The 14,147-nt window shown below is 29.7% G+C and overlaps 1 protein-coding gene across 1 annotated transcript; it reads right to left on the bottom strand.

The window, feature by feature from the left end:
* Positions 1–13,257: 13,257 nt before the first annotated feature.
* On the bottom strand, positions 13,258–13,878 carry LOC107172148 (protein NYNRIN-like). The gene has a single exon (XM_015522428.2). The coding sequence runs from the start codon at positions 13,876–13,878 to the stop codon at positions 13,258–13,260; it is 621 nt and encodes a 206-aa protein (XP_015377914.2).
* Between the last annotated feature and the right edge of the window lie 269 nt (positions 13,879–14,147).

Below are 14,147 nucleotides of genomic sequence, written 5' to 3'. Positions count from 1 at the left end.
TTGAGCGAAGGGCTATGTGTATATTTATACCTACAAAGTTTTTCGTTATGAAAATAAAAGCTAAGCATAGTTAACATGCGTTCAATTTTCCGAGTTCCTAAAAAAACAAGCTGTTAGTGATAATCTATTATAATTAAATATTAACTTTAAACTACGGGTTTATAATGTTTAATTCTATGCATGGCCTGATAGTAAACATTTAAGTACGAATTTGTTATAACTAAGAACTCTATTTCAAATTATGTTCAAATGATTTTTCTACCCTAATAACTGTTTTGAAATTTATATTCTACCGAAAAACTTGAACAATTCATTGCAAACATTTCAAATAAATCATTTGATTTTCCACTTTAATCATAACATTTGATGAATATTTTATAATTATAAAATATATTATACACTTATTAATTATTATCGGATATTCTCTTTCTATTAGGTGATGGTAAGTTGATTTAGTTTTAAATAATTATTTAATTTTAAACGATTTATATTAATAAGTATCTTAAATATATTTAAAGTTTAATCTTATGTTTATATTATATCCAACATGATTGAAATAAGTAGTGCGATTTTTTTTTGAAATATCTGCATTCAATTTTCCGAGTTTTTAATATAAAAAATGCTGTTAGTTGTAATCTATTATAATTAAATATTAACCTTAAATTACGAGTTTATAACATTTAATTCTATGCAAGGCCTATATTTATATGAATTGGAAAGCTTACCGGAATTGTATATACCGCGTTTTTTATGTACGGAGGATAATTGTGATACTGAGATTCATGGTTTCGCGGATGTGTAGATACGTACGCGCGACGAGTAATAGTGGCGTTTGTACGTCGTGTAAATCTTAAGTTGCGCCCTCATTACGTACTATGAGAATTATTTACCAAACCTATTATAATACCAAAATATAAAATTCCGTCAAAATAAATAAAAATAAAAATACATTTTATTGTCCATCATTTTTGGTGACCATGGCCCTTACAATAAATAATTTAGTTACATTTTTAAATTACTGTTCGGTAATAGTTTTTAAATTCCATAATATAATATGAATACAATTTAAGTTCTATTATATAATGTCAGTCGTCAGTGTAAAAATTACATTTTTTATAATTTCTTTATTATACCAATCGTTTAAAGTTTAAGCTGCCTAATATGTCTAATATCAATTTTCTTCGGGCGTAGGTAAATTGAGTCCCAAACAAAATTACTCTTTTTCAAAAGCGGTGAATTGAGTCCCTTGTATATAAGTTAAAGCGGTGAATTGAGTCCCCTGTAAAAAAATGAAAGCGGTAAATTGAGTCCCTTGTATATTATTAGACTAGTTTTCAAAATTACCTATACGTATAATCGCGCGTACACCATTAGTTATTACGAGCATATAAGCACACCAAATTGAATGTCGCGTTTTAATAATAATAATGAAATTAGTAGACTTCAATTTATTAAGCTCTTATCATTAAAATATTTACCCGTTTAATATCAAAAGTATTATTTATTATTATTATTATTGAAAATATTAATTATTATATGTATTATGTATTACTCATTTAAAATTTGACATTGATTATCTATTATTATTATTATTGACAAAATTAATTATTATTAATTATTATATTATGTATTATTCATTAAAATGTTGACATTGATTACCTACCTATTATTATTATTAATTTAGAAAATTGGTACTAATTATTATAAGCATTATTAATTTACTAGAATAAATATTTTATAAGGGACTCAATTCACCACTTTCATTTTTTCACAAGGGACTCAATTCACCGCCTTAACTTTTTTACAGGGGACTCAATTCACCGCTTTCATTTTTTTACAGGGGACTCAGTTTACCTAAAAATAATAATATAGGACTCAATTTACCAAATCCGTTTTCTTCATACTCATACCACACCTCACGGTCCTCGGGTAAAATTTTCCATTTATTCCTATTAGGCTATGTTTTCTAAAAACCGTCCGTCTCGTGTAAAGAATAATAAACAATTATTTGTGGTATTACCACGGCTACCATATGGTCTTGTTTATATATAAACAGCTATCGCTTATAGGTTGCGACAGCGATCAATAATAACACTTATAATTTTTTTCCTATATTTTTTCATTGAAAACGGCCTTAAGGTCTTTGTCAGTGCGTATCTTAAGTGGATAGTAAGGAGATTATGTGATCTATTTATATATGTATATATCATTATATACATGATACTACCCCCTAACTCCAAGAAATGAAATATGCGGTCTTTACTTCTAGTGGAGTGGGACCTAGTTGGAAACTGGATGACGCAATCAGGCGGCATCACGTGAAATTTATGATCGCGTAAAACCGCGCAATTTTTTTAAACTTTAAATCAATCTCATATATCAATCTCAATTATACTCATCGAATCGATGACTGTATGTGTCACAATCAACTGCGTGAGTGGGTAACTACTACGCCACTCCGGTCCCACTTATAATTTAAGTATTTAACCCTAAAAAGTTCAAAAAAATAAAATAAGATTTTAAAACATATCTTGGGGGGTTATGACCCTTCCACAAATACGCCGCTGGTAGAGTCCGGGGTATCATGATATTGTGTATTGAGCATCATGTGTTTTAATAAAATTTATCAAAATCGAGAAATTTAGTAATATTCATACCTATAAATTGTATTTTATTCTATAATCTAAAAGTACCAAATAAATTGTTAAATATTATTTGTTGGTTTATGATTGTTGAAAATGTCAATATTGTAATTTATAAAATCAGTGTGTTGAACCTAATACACTCAATCACAAAATGTAGTATAAATTTATTTTTCAGAAGACCGTCAAAAATCACCAGTTACACACTACTGTAAAAATATGGTTACCGAAAATGATTTCAAATCTTTTTTTAGAAAATTATTAAATCTTTAAAACTTATTTAACGATTAACTTAATATATTATTATAAATATTAATTAAATCAAATAAGAAATATTTAAACTTGATTCTTGTTATATTGTTACGTTTTTGTAAACTCCCAATGGATGTATTTTAAATTATGGCTAAAATTAATTTACACGTTTATAGCATTAATATTTTTTTTTTTTTTTTAATAATTACAATACAATGGATTTTTTTTGTTTCACAATGTTTTTCAACAAAATATATACATTTATAACGAGGGAGAAAAACTGTTTTATTTTTCCTGATAATTATCATTTGTGTCAAGGTCTTAACCTATATTAATATTAATATTTAAAATATTTCGGGACTAGGACGGTAAGCCGACGGCCGTTAAACCGGCGTCCGTTGAGCCGACGGCTGTTGACCCGACGATAGGTATTATTATTATTAAGATTAAGATATTAATGATATTATATTATTATGCAAATAATAATAATAGCGATATTTATCAAAGCAAATATTTGAGATACGAAAGATATCTCGTAAGATATTGAACCAATATTATACATTTGTGTTATGCTCTAATGTTATATTGAATCAGTGATGTTTGTGCCATCGTCGTATTTGTTTTATAATAATGGAGTGTGTTTTTTCGAACAACAAACTTTTTATAAATGGCTATGTTATGGTCAAAAATAAAGTGCGTGAAAATCGGTACAACTGGGAATGTGAAAAAAGAGTCCATAGGAAAAATGCTGAAACAACTGAAAATTGTAGTGCCAGGGCTACGACTGATTGTGTCAATGGTGTAAATACACTTTGTGGAACGCCTACAGATCACAATCATGCACCCGAAGCACATAGGGCTACAGTTATAGATTTTCGAACTAATATAAAAAAACGAGCGCATTCGACACGTGATAAACCTTCGCAAATTTTGCAAGAAGTAATTAGTAATATACCTTTAAGTATTCAACCATATTTACCTCGTCCTGAAGCTGTACGGAAAATTATCAAACGTAAAAGAAGAAAATGTTTACCAGCTGAACCAACAAATTTAGAAGAAATTAATATTCCTATAAGCCTACGAAATACTTTTGCCGGAGAGTTATTTCTATTACGTGAGTCAAAAATAGAAAATGATAAAATATTGATTTTTTCAACTAAATTTGAAATTGAAAAACTTGTACGAGCTAAATTTTGGATTATGGATGGGACTTTCAAGACAGTCCCAAATATATTTTTACAAATGTATACTATTCACGCACCAATTGGAGGAATTAACTCGAGAATTCTTCCACTAGTTTATGTATTAATGTCAAGTAAAAATCAAAAATGTTATGAACAATTATTTCAAGATCTGATTGAGATAGGTAATAACTTCGGTTATGAACTTAATCCAGCATGTATAATAACCGATTTTGAGAAAGCAACAATAAATGCAATACACAGTTCATTTCCAGAGTGTGTCCAAAAAGGATGCTTTTTTCATTTGGCACAAAATGTTTGGAGGAAAATTCAATCGTGTGGATTGGTTACTGAGTATGGTACAGATGAACATTTCAGTTTAAAATTACGATATATTCCTGCATTGGCATTTTTACAACCAAATGAAATATATACTGCACTTAATGAAATAAAACAGTATATACCATTTGAAATTTATAATTGGTTTGATGAGAATTATGTAAATGGTAAAATTCGTCGAACATTTAGAAACGGAACAGTGTCTCGGTCTCCACCCTTATTTCCACCAGAATTTTGGTCAGTAAGTCATAATAACGAACTAGATATACCTCGAACTCAAAACAAAGTAGAATCGTGGCATAAACGTTGGAAGACTCTAATTGGAGCGGATCATATTGGCTGTTTACATATTATTTCAGAAATGCAAAAAGAACAACAGAACACAATAGGTTAGTACAAGTGTAGTTATGTATAATTTATTTAACATAATATTTATTTAATTTATAACTAATAATTAAATCTGGTATTTTAGGTCAAATTGAATTAATATTGTCGGGTGAACCAAAGCTTCGACAACATCCAAAATATGCTGCTCGTAAGAAAAGATTAAATAATATTATTGATGATAAATGTAATAGGACCATCATCGATTTTTTGAAAGGTATTGCTTATAATATAAAACTATAAATGCAATTATTATTACTTATTTTAATTTCAAATTATTAAAACGAATATTATTTTATTTTATTTTTTTAATTTTGTATTATTAAAACGAATATTTTTAGACGATTTATATTGATTATATGAAATATGAATACCAAATTGTAATTTAGTAATACATTTTTATTTTATATTAATATATAACCTAATTTAGATAATCTGTCGGCCTGATATCTTGTCGGCCAAAGGTCCGTCGGCCTAATATCTTGTCGGCCTACTGGTTGTCGGCTCAACGTCGTGATCCCAAATATTTCTTAACAATATACGTTTTCTTAACCCTTTGACGAGTAAATTATTTTTCATAGTTGTACATCCAGAGAGTGAATTGTTTTTACCAAAATACTGTAGTTTTTATCAATGTAATGACGGAAATTTACGTCACAATCATTGTTACGCAAAAGAGTAAAGACGGATAAATACGTCCTGTTAATTTTTATCAAAAGAGTAAAGACGGAAATAGACGTCCTAAGAAAAATTATAACTCAAAGTGGAATGACATTAATTTCCGTGTAGTGTATGTGTAATGAAACTTTAAGTTATTAATAAATATATTAATTACCTGTACAATTTAGAAATAAAACACTATTTAAAATGTATTCCCAAATATAATATTTACTATATAGGTTTATAAAAGGAGACTTTAATATCATATAATGATATATACTAATATACTAAATATGCTTAGGTACTATAGAGAAAATATATAATTTCCATTAAACTTTAAAGTATTTTTCTGTCAATCAAATAAATCTGCAGTTAGCTTAAAATGTATTAAAAATCATCCTTTATTGAAATAAAATAAAATAATCAACTTGTATAAAAAATTAAAAATCAAAATGTACCACTGTAGTTTTTAAATATATATAATAACAATGAAAAAAAATAAAACAAAAGTTAAAATGCGTATGGCATAACATAAATAATTATTCCTTAGTTTATATTGTAAGATAAGTTAACAAATAAAAAGCTAAAATTAATATAAAACATTATATAATATACCTAGATAATATAGATTATAGGAACTAGGTTAGTCTTCCTTTTAAATTGGTAACTAGTTACTTGATTACTTAGTAGTGCAATTTAGTATGGTAGTCCTTGAAACAAGGTTCTATGCATAAAGGTTTGTCACATTCACTACATTCATAAGAAGTATCTTTTCTTGATTGGGGATTTAATTTTGAATTATAATGGACATGACATCTTCTGGAAATTTTTTTTTAAACTTCTCCAGTATTGATTCTGGTAGGGAAATGACGAGCTGTAAGTCTAAGCGGTAATTCGTCTTTTGGTTTACGCCCTACACGACTAGGTGATATATTATCAGACAAATGAGCATGTAACATTTGCTCGATTAATTTCAACCTAAATTCTGGCAACTTCAAAGTTTTTTTTTCTACGGTACTACATACAATTCCCGAATTAAGTACACATAAATCAAGTAAATGAAAAAAAAAATTTTTGTACCATAATATGGACTTCCTGGAAGTCGTATTGAACGAAATTTGCATATCTGATTTATCAATCAAGCCCATATTTGCATTGTAATCAATTACACATTCGGGTTTATGTATATCATTTCCATGCCTATCCTGTTTATTTGTTTTCTTCATTATGGGTTTATGAACTGTGGATAGCATATGTACATCCCTTTTGTCTTTCCACTTACAACATATCATATTAGGGGTTGTTGATGTAGCAGAAATACATTCACCAACGTTTAACTTTTTAGGGAAACTAGGCATGCCTTTTCTTGTATTTTTTACCGTACCACATGCTCCGGTACCTTTTTCCAATAAATATTCAAATAATGTTGGGGATGAGTACCAGTTATCCATATAAATTATATGTCCTTTATTTACGTAGGGCTCCATTAACGTCGATATCACTGAACCAGACAGTTTTAATGTTTCGTTTATAGTTATATGTGTATTATCACCAGTATAAATTAAAAAGTCAAGAACAAAACCAGATTTACAATCGCATAAAACAAATAACTTTATGCCAAAACGATGGCGTTTTGATGGAATGTATTGTTTAAATTGAAGTCGGCCTTTCCATTCAACGATACTTTCGTCAACACACACTTTTTGATGAGGCTGGTATGTAAAACTAAACTTTTTTCGGAGGGACTCTACAATTGTTCTTATTTTAAATAATCTATCTCCGGGAATCTGATTGCGATTATCACTGAAATGAAGGACTCTCAATAATAACAGGAACCTATCTTGAGTCATAATTTTCCCAAAAATTGGTGTGGATAGTAATGACGAAGTAGACCAATAATCTTTAATATTATTTTTTTTCACATGTGGCATTAATAACATAAGAGAAAAAAAATATATACATTTCGTTTAAATTTGTATCTTTCCATTTACCTAGCTTCGAATGTTTTGATAAAACTGTATTGTTTACTAGAAAATGGTAGAACTTATTTGTCTCATCAACAATATGTTGGACCAGGTCTTCATCAAAAATGTGTTTAAAAATATATAATTCTAAATTTTCGGATGGTAAATTGTTAATTATATCACTATTGACTCCAGACTGTGAGCAATCAAAATTTAAATTATTTGGGCAATACTGAGGTAACGTATTTTCATTGAAATTCCAAAGTCCCGAAAATAGTGTACCATCGTCTAATCGAATATTTTTATTTGGAATTTGTTTTTTTGTAGAATTTTCTGTTTTACGTTTTTTAGTAGTAAGTGTCGGTTCTGGGCACGAAATTACAACATTTTGTTCAATATTTTGATGAACAGAATTAATATCAAAAGAACAGTTGTTACTATTGCTATTTAGTGTAGTAATCTTATTTGTATTAGTATTTGGTGTTGATGTGAGTGGATAATCTACATATTTACTGTCATCAAAAATAATTTCCATATTTTCTATGTCAAATGAATTTAGATTTAGGTCATTTGAAATAGAAATTTCTGGAGAACTTAAATATAAATATGGATCATCGGGATTAGAACAGTTATTATAGCCAATGCCTAATGTATTATCAACTATATCATTACTTGGTTTTTTATTAGAAACATTTTTTGGCGTAGAATTTACGTCAGAGTTAGAAACAGTAGTACTTAATATGTTATTATTAGATAATTTAGATACTAATTGTTTCCTAATTACTTGTGCCAAGTTTTCGACGTCCGATTCGTCAGAACTACTATCAAAATCACTCAGTTCGTCGGCTGATTCATCATTTGTTATGATTTCAGCTATTTGATCGCAAGTTAGTTTATTCATGTTAAATCTAATAAGTTAAGACAACCGACGACGAATTAAATAATATAAAATAGGCAACTATAATATATAACAGATCATGTATTTGTAAATCACTAAATTGTAACTGACTAATGTCTAACACAGCACCCAAGTGAAACAATGATGGTAGGCACAATGCAGCATTCGATAATAATAAAATTAAATCAGTATTCAGTAATCAAATGCATAGTAAACAACAACACCGCGTGTGTTTTGTTTTTTTATAGTGTGTGTCTTCACAATATTATGATTATTATTATTATTATTATTATTATTACAGATTGTACAGTATAGGCAACATATAAACAAAGATTCTATACGCTTTTTAAAATAATTTATATTTTAGTAAGCAACACTGATAAAAAGTGGGATTTTAGTTATCAATTTAGTCAAGATATGGTGCTAAATATTTCATGATAAGTATATTATTGTTAAGAGCACTCCTGTAAATATTAAAAATCAAAGAAGTCGGAAACTCCAACATGACGGAAATATACGTCATTCCTCTATACAGCTACTTTATTGAATGACGGCAATTTCCGTCTATACTCGTCAAAGGGTTAATAAAAAATAAAATGTATAAAATTCAATCTATAAAATCTATCAAATGTATATAATAAAAACAAATTTTACATTTAAAATGTTTAAAAAAGTACAACTATTTTATAATTTTCAAATTCTATAACGATTAATGAATATATTGGGTATGAAAATAATGTATATTATTTATTTAAATTTTTAAGTTATACTTCTAATGTCAATTATATCTTGAAAAGTGAATTTATTTTAAAGTCCATCATAATTGTTTTTGTCCCAATTTAAATATAACACAATGCGTACTTCCAATTTTTGTACTACAAATTTCTAAAAGCTACAACTATATATATACAGTTGAGTGCAGAACATATTTTTCGGGCCCAGCGACATTTTTTATAAATATAATATACAGATTTTATTGGTTATTATTCTCTATTTCTTCAAACTTTCTAGTTCCTAATCTACATGATTATACTCTATACAGTATATACTATACAGTCTTGCACATCCAACCACCCTGGACTTTAAGTTTGGTTGAGGCATAGACCAAAAAATAGAGAATGATGAACTGATGTATATATGTCAACGAGTACCACTCGTGTTTCACCAAAGGGCTGTTGGAACTAGGATGCACACCGATGATACATGATTATTGTATTATTATATTATTATAATAATAATATTATATGATATAATATTATACACCCATTTTCAGTTAATATTTTAGCTTCTATGACATCATTTAAAAAATGATAAAAATGGCTCATAAGTGTTTTGTAGGTCCTTCAATCCAAATGTATATACTAAACATCCTTGGGTGTGTGGAAGTTTTTATTTACAGAGATTATTTTGTTGGCCATGCATTTTATTAAGTCAGTCAAATTCTGTATGGATTACATTAGGATACGCTGATTTTAAAAATCTATCCAGAAGTATTCTGAGACATGAAAGTTCCAAAGACCATGTGCACAATTATTTAAATCTAAAAAATTTAGAAAAAAATATTGCTAGTGTTAAAGATATAATAAGCGAAAATGGAAAATTATTTAAATTACGGTTTAATGAAAATGTAAGATTAAATAGGTTATGCATGGAACACATAATTGATTTAGTATTATTTTTGGCTAAATAAGAGTTGGCTTTTCGCGGGCATGATGAAAGTTCTAATTCTATAAATAAAGGTAATTTTAAAGAGTTAGTTGAATTACATTTTAGTAGATGCTCATTAGAAGTACGAAATCATTACAAATCATTAAAGAATAAATTTACAGGTACATCAAAAATCATACAAAATGAAATAATTTCATGTATAGCAGAATATTTAGCTGATCACATTAAAAATGAAATTAAACAGTCCATGTTTTATTCGGTAAAAATCGATGATACTACAGACATAACTCAAAAAACACAATGTTCTGTAATTTTAAGGTACATAACTAACAAGTCCGAGTTGGTTGAACGTTTTTTTGGTTTTTATGATGTCAGCGAAGACCATACTTCTGAAGGATTATTTAATTTAATCACTTCCCTATTCCAAGAGTTAAGCATTGAAAAAAAGTTGGTTGGTCAGTGCTATGATGGTGCTAGTGTGATGGCTGGGCATTTAAATGGTTTACAAGCTCGAATAAAAGAAATTGCACCAAATGCATTATTTACTCATTGCTTTGCACATAAATTAAATTTAGTTTTGCAACATGGATGTAATAGTAATAAGATTTGCCGCATTTTGTTTGCCAATATAACTGGAATATCTGCTTTTTTTCATAATTCAACATCCCGTACTAATGTAGTTGACAGTATTATAGGTAAACGCATTCCTCAGTTTGTACAGACAAGGTGGGCATCTAGATAAAACATTTTGCATTTATTAGTTAATGAGTGGATTAACTTTAAAGCAGTTTTTGAAGCTATAATAAATGATGCCAAGTCATCAGCTGATTCTATTTGTGGATCAGTTGGACATTTAAAAAATCTTAAATCTTTTGAATTTGCATTTTTGGCACACATTTTTAGTGATATATTTTTAATTACAGATAACTTATTTAACACATTGCAAAACAAATCATTTGACATAGAATTACGACCAATTGACTGTACCCCGTTTGATTAAAATTAATAAAAAGGTATCGATGTTTCGTATTTCACCTATAAATGTCCCGCAGTCGAAAAAAAGACAGTTCTTAGGTACACCTGTATACCTACACAATTTTATTTATTTTTTTACCAATTTTAAGAAAAACTTTACTCTAGTTTGAAGTAAAATATGCATTTAAAATTGAAAAATTGTTAAATATGCAAAAGAATATACAAAAAAATAAATACTGTAAACACTCTTGGCATTATGAAACGGATTCTATATCACTAAGCTATGTTTTAAATGCATATTAGAAAACATGCAAACTACAATAAGTCTCTAGCATTGAGTTCATTTTTTTTAAGTAGTACGATAAAAAATATATTGAAATTTTTTCAGGATATGGAGTGGTTTCCAATAATCGTAGTACGGAAACAACAGCACTGGTTAAAATGAAACTTTCTGACATTCCAAAACTCTTAATATACAACTACGTTACATACGAATTAAGAGGAGTTATCAGTCTTCAACCAGCACTATCAAAGTTAAGGACGTCATCCGGGCATTATAATGCATATGCTATTAGGGGCACGAAGAATTGGCAATTGTTTGATGACCTCAAAAAAAAAACCAATTCCAATAAAAGAAAACAATGAAGTTTCTTGTGAACTACTTGTGTATACTATTTGATATTACTTTACCTAACACTATTTTTATGAATTAATAAATTGTAATCATAATTTTACCCTAATTTTTTAATCATCGAGTCATTCCAGCTTAAAAAGTGCAACAGAATCGACAAGCGCATACAATATAAGTAACTTTAAGCATGTGTCCCTCTGGACGGGTTATACCATGAACATTATAATGTGTTTATAAAATAATAATAATTTCTTTTTTTTTAAATTTATTGGAAAAATATACAATCTCTAATAGTAGTCACAATAAGCATATGAGCTGGATTTTACAAGTTGACTGTGAAAGCGTGAGGGAAGTAGTTACCCATCATAGTAGCACTCGACGTGAAATTTATAAAAATAATAATTTGAAAACATATTGGTAGCTAGAGGATTTAAAAATAGAGCAATTATATAAAACATGATGCGCATTATTGAACGAATATATTATATTATAACCGTAATATTTAAAGTTTCCGATCTACAGAAAATCTGCTATATACATACCAAAAAAAAATTTATAATTTGAGAATAACTAGGATAAGAATAATGTTCAAAAGTGCGTGGAAAAACAAAATAGATAATAGTTATATAAAGTTTTTTTTTGTGCCTAATATTTAAAAAATGTTTAATACATTTTATGTTTAAAAAGTATAAAGATACTAATGCTTTAGTATTCGAATAAAATAGTATTAAAATACTTTTAAAATACTATAGAAAAAATGTTTTTATGAATACTCACAAAGCATTTGAATACAAGGTATATTTTTAAATTATCAGTATAGGTACTATTACCTATTATGTTACTACTTACCTTAGATTTATGCGAATTGGAAAATACTATAACATGGCTGATACATGTCCTATTACCTAATAACTTATTTGGTTTAATTATATAAATTATATTCTATAAAACTTATACATAATATATACAAATATACTATATTATAAAGTATTAATCCTTTTATTAAATAAAAATAGTACAATAAATTATTCTTAGAAGTACCAAATATAAGGATAGACAATTATTATGATTATAATATTATTACAACGAAAACAATATTATTTTTATTGATGTCAAATTAAAACGGACTTATGGTATTTAAATTTTGTTAAAAATACTTTTAACAAGTATTCAGAATACATAAAAAATACTTTAGCACGTATTTTATTAGTAGTATTCAAACATACTTTACAAGACTGAATAGTTATATTTATAAATGTATGTACCCCCATGAATTTTTTGTTTTTGGAAGGGAAGGAAGGTCGTGCGAATTTTCAAATTGGGCGTGCGAATTCGTGCGAATAACGTGCTAAATGTCTGTATAGTTTTTTCATAGATTTTCCTTTGGGGGGAGGGGGGGGGCTGGCCAAACGTACGTACTTCTCCGTCTGTTGTTGGCTGCTCATGTTGCCTGAAACTGATGTTTAGTCGAAACATTGCTTATTTAACTTTGCTCTGTGGGCGCGCGTTTTAGGTATGACACGTGTATTTTTCGCGGTGTTTGTTGGTCGGTTAGGAAAACTCCTTTTCCGACTTGCTTCGCCAATCCTACCGGTCCCCACCATTTCGGTGTGAATCTGGCGTGAAAATTACAATGTGCTTTTGATAGGTGGTGTGCTTTGTATTAAACTACATCGCCCTTGCGGAACTTTCCCGGTGTCCCGATGTTCGCGCTCGGTTGTACCCCTAACTTTTTGCCTAGAACTTGTTGCTCCCGCACTACCCTCTCTTCCTGTGTTTTTCCGATACTGTCCGGTGTTGAACTTGATAGCGCCCAATCTCCGGGTCTCTTGCATTCCCTGCCGAGAACTAGGACCGCAGGTGGGAAGCCCGTCTGTTCGTTACACCTGTTCCGTATCGAAAATAAAATTGCGGGTAGTTTTGTGTCCCAGGATTTGTGGTTACCATCGACGAGCTGTGCGCGCAAACCTTTTTTCAAATCCTGATTTCGGCTTTCGACTGGGTTGGCCCTCGGATGGTAAATTGGAGTTGTCCAACCCTGTGTTCCCCAACGTTCTAACGCGTTTAACATTTCGTTCGACACAAATTGGGGGCCGTTATCACTGAGACACACGCGCGGGTAACCGAAACGTGAGAAGAACTCACGTTCTAGCGTTTCGATTATTGTTTTAGAGGTTGCTGTGCCTAGGGGGTAAGCCTCGGTCCACCTACTAAAACAGTCGGTTGCTTCCAGTATGTATGATTTTCCCTTACCGGAACGTGGTAATCCCACGTGAAGTCCCATCAAGTCGATACCGATAACTTCCCATGGTTGTCGGGGGGGGGGGGGGGGGGGGGGGGCTGTGCCGCCTGTCGTGAGACCGGCAACCATGTTTGCTTAGCATGTTTGTTGTAGCGTCCTCGGACTGCCACTTTCCTAGTATGGTTGCGGTGAGTGGTGTGTCGTCCCTAACGTGGATGTCGTGTATAGAGAAGATGTGGTCCCTTTTGAAGTCAACATTGGTCGTCGGCGTTGTGGGTGGGCCTATCAATTTTTCCTCAAGCAGGTCTTGG

The sequence above is a fragment of the Diuraphis noxia genome, unplaced genomic scaffold, assembly GCF_037042655.1.
Source record: "Diuraphis noxia isolate RWA-SAM2 unplaced genomic scaffold, SU_Dnox_SAM2 contig0001, whole genome shotgun sequence".
NCBI lineage: Eukaryota > Metazoa > Arthropoda > Insecta > Hemiptera > Aphididae > Diuraphis > Diuraphis noxia.
The sequence above is the reverse complement of the archived record's forward strand: the minus strand, read 5'-3'. Positions and strand labels throughout refer to the sequence as shown.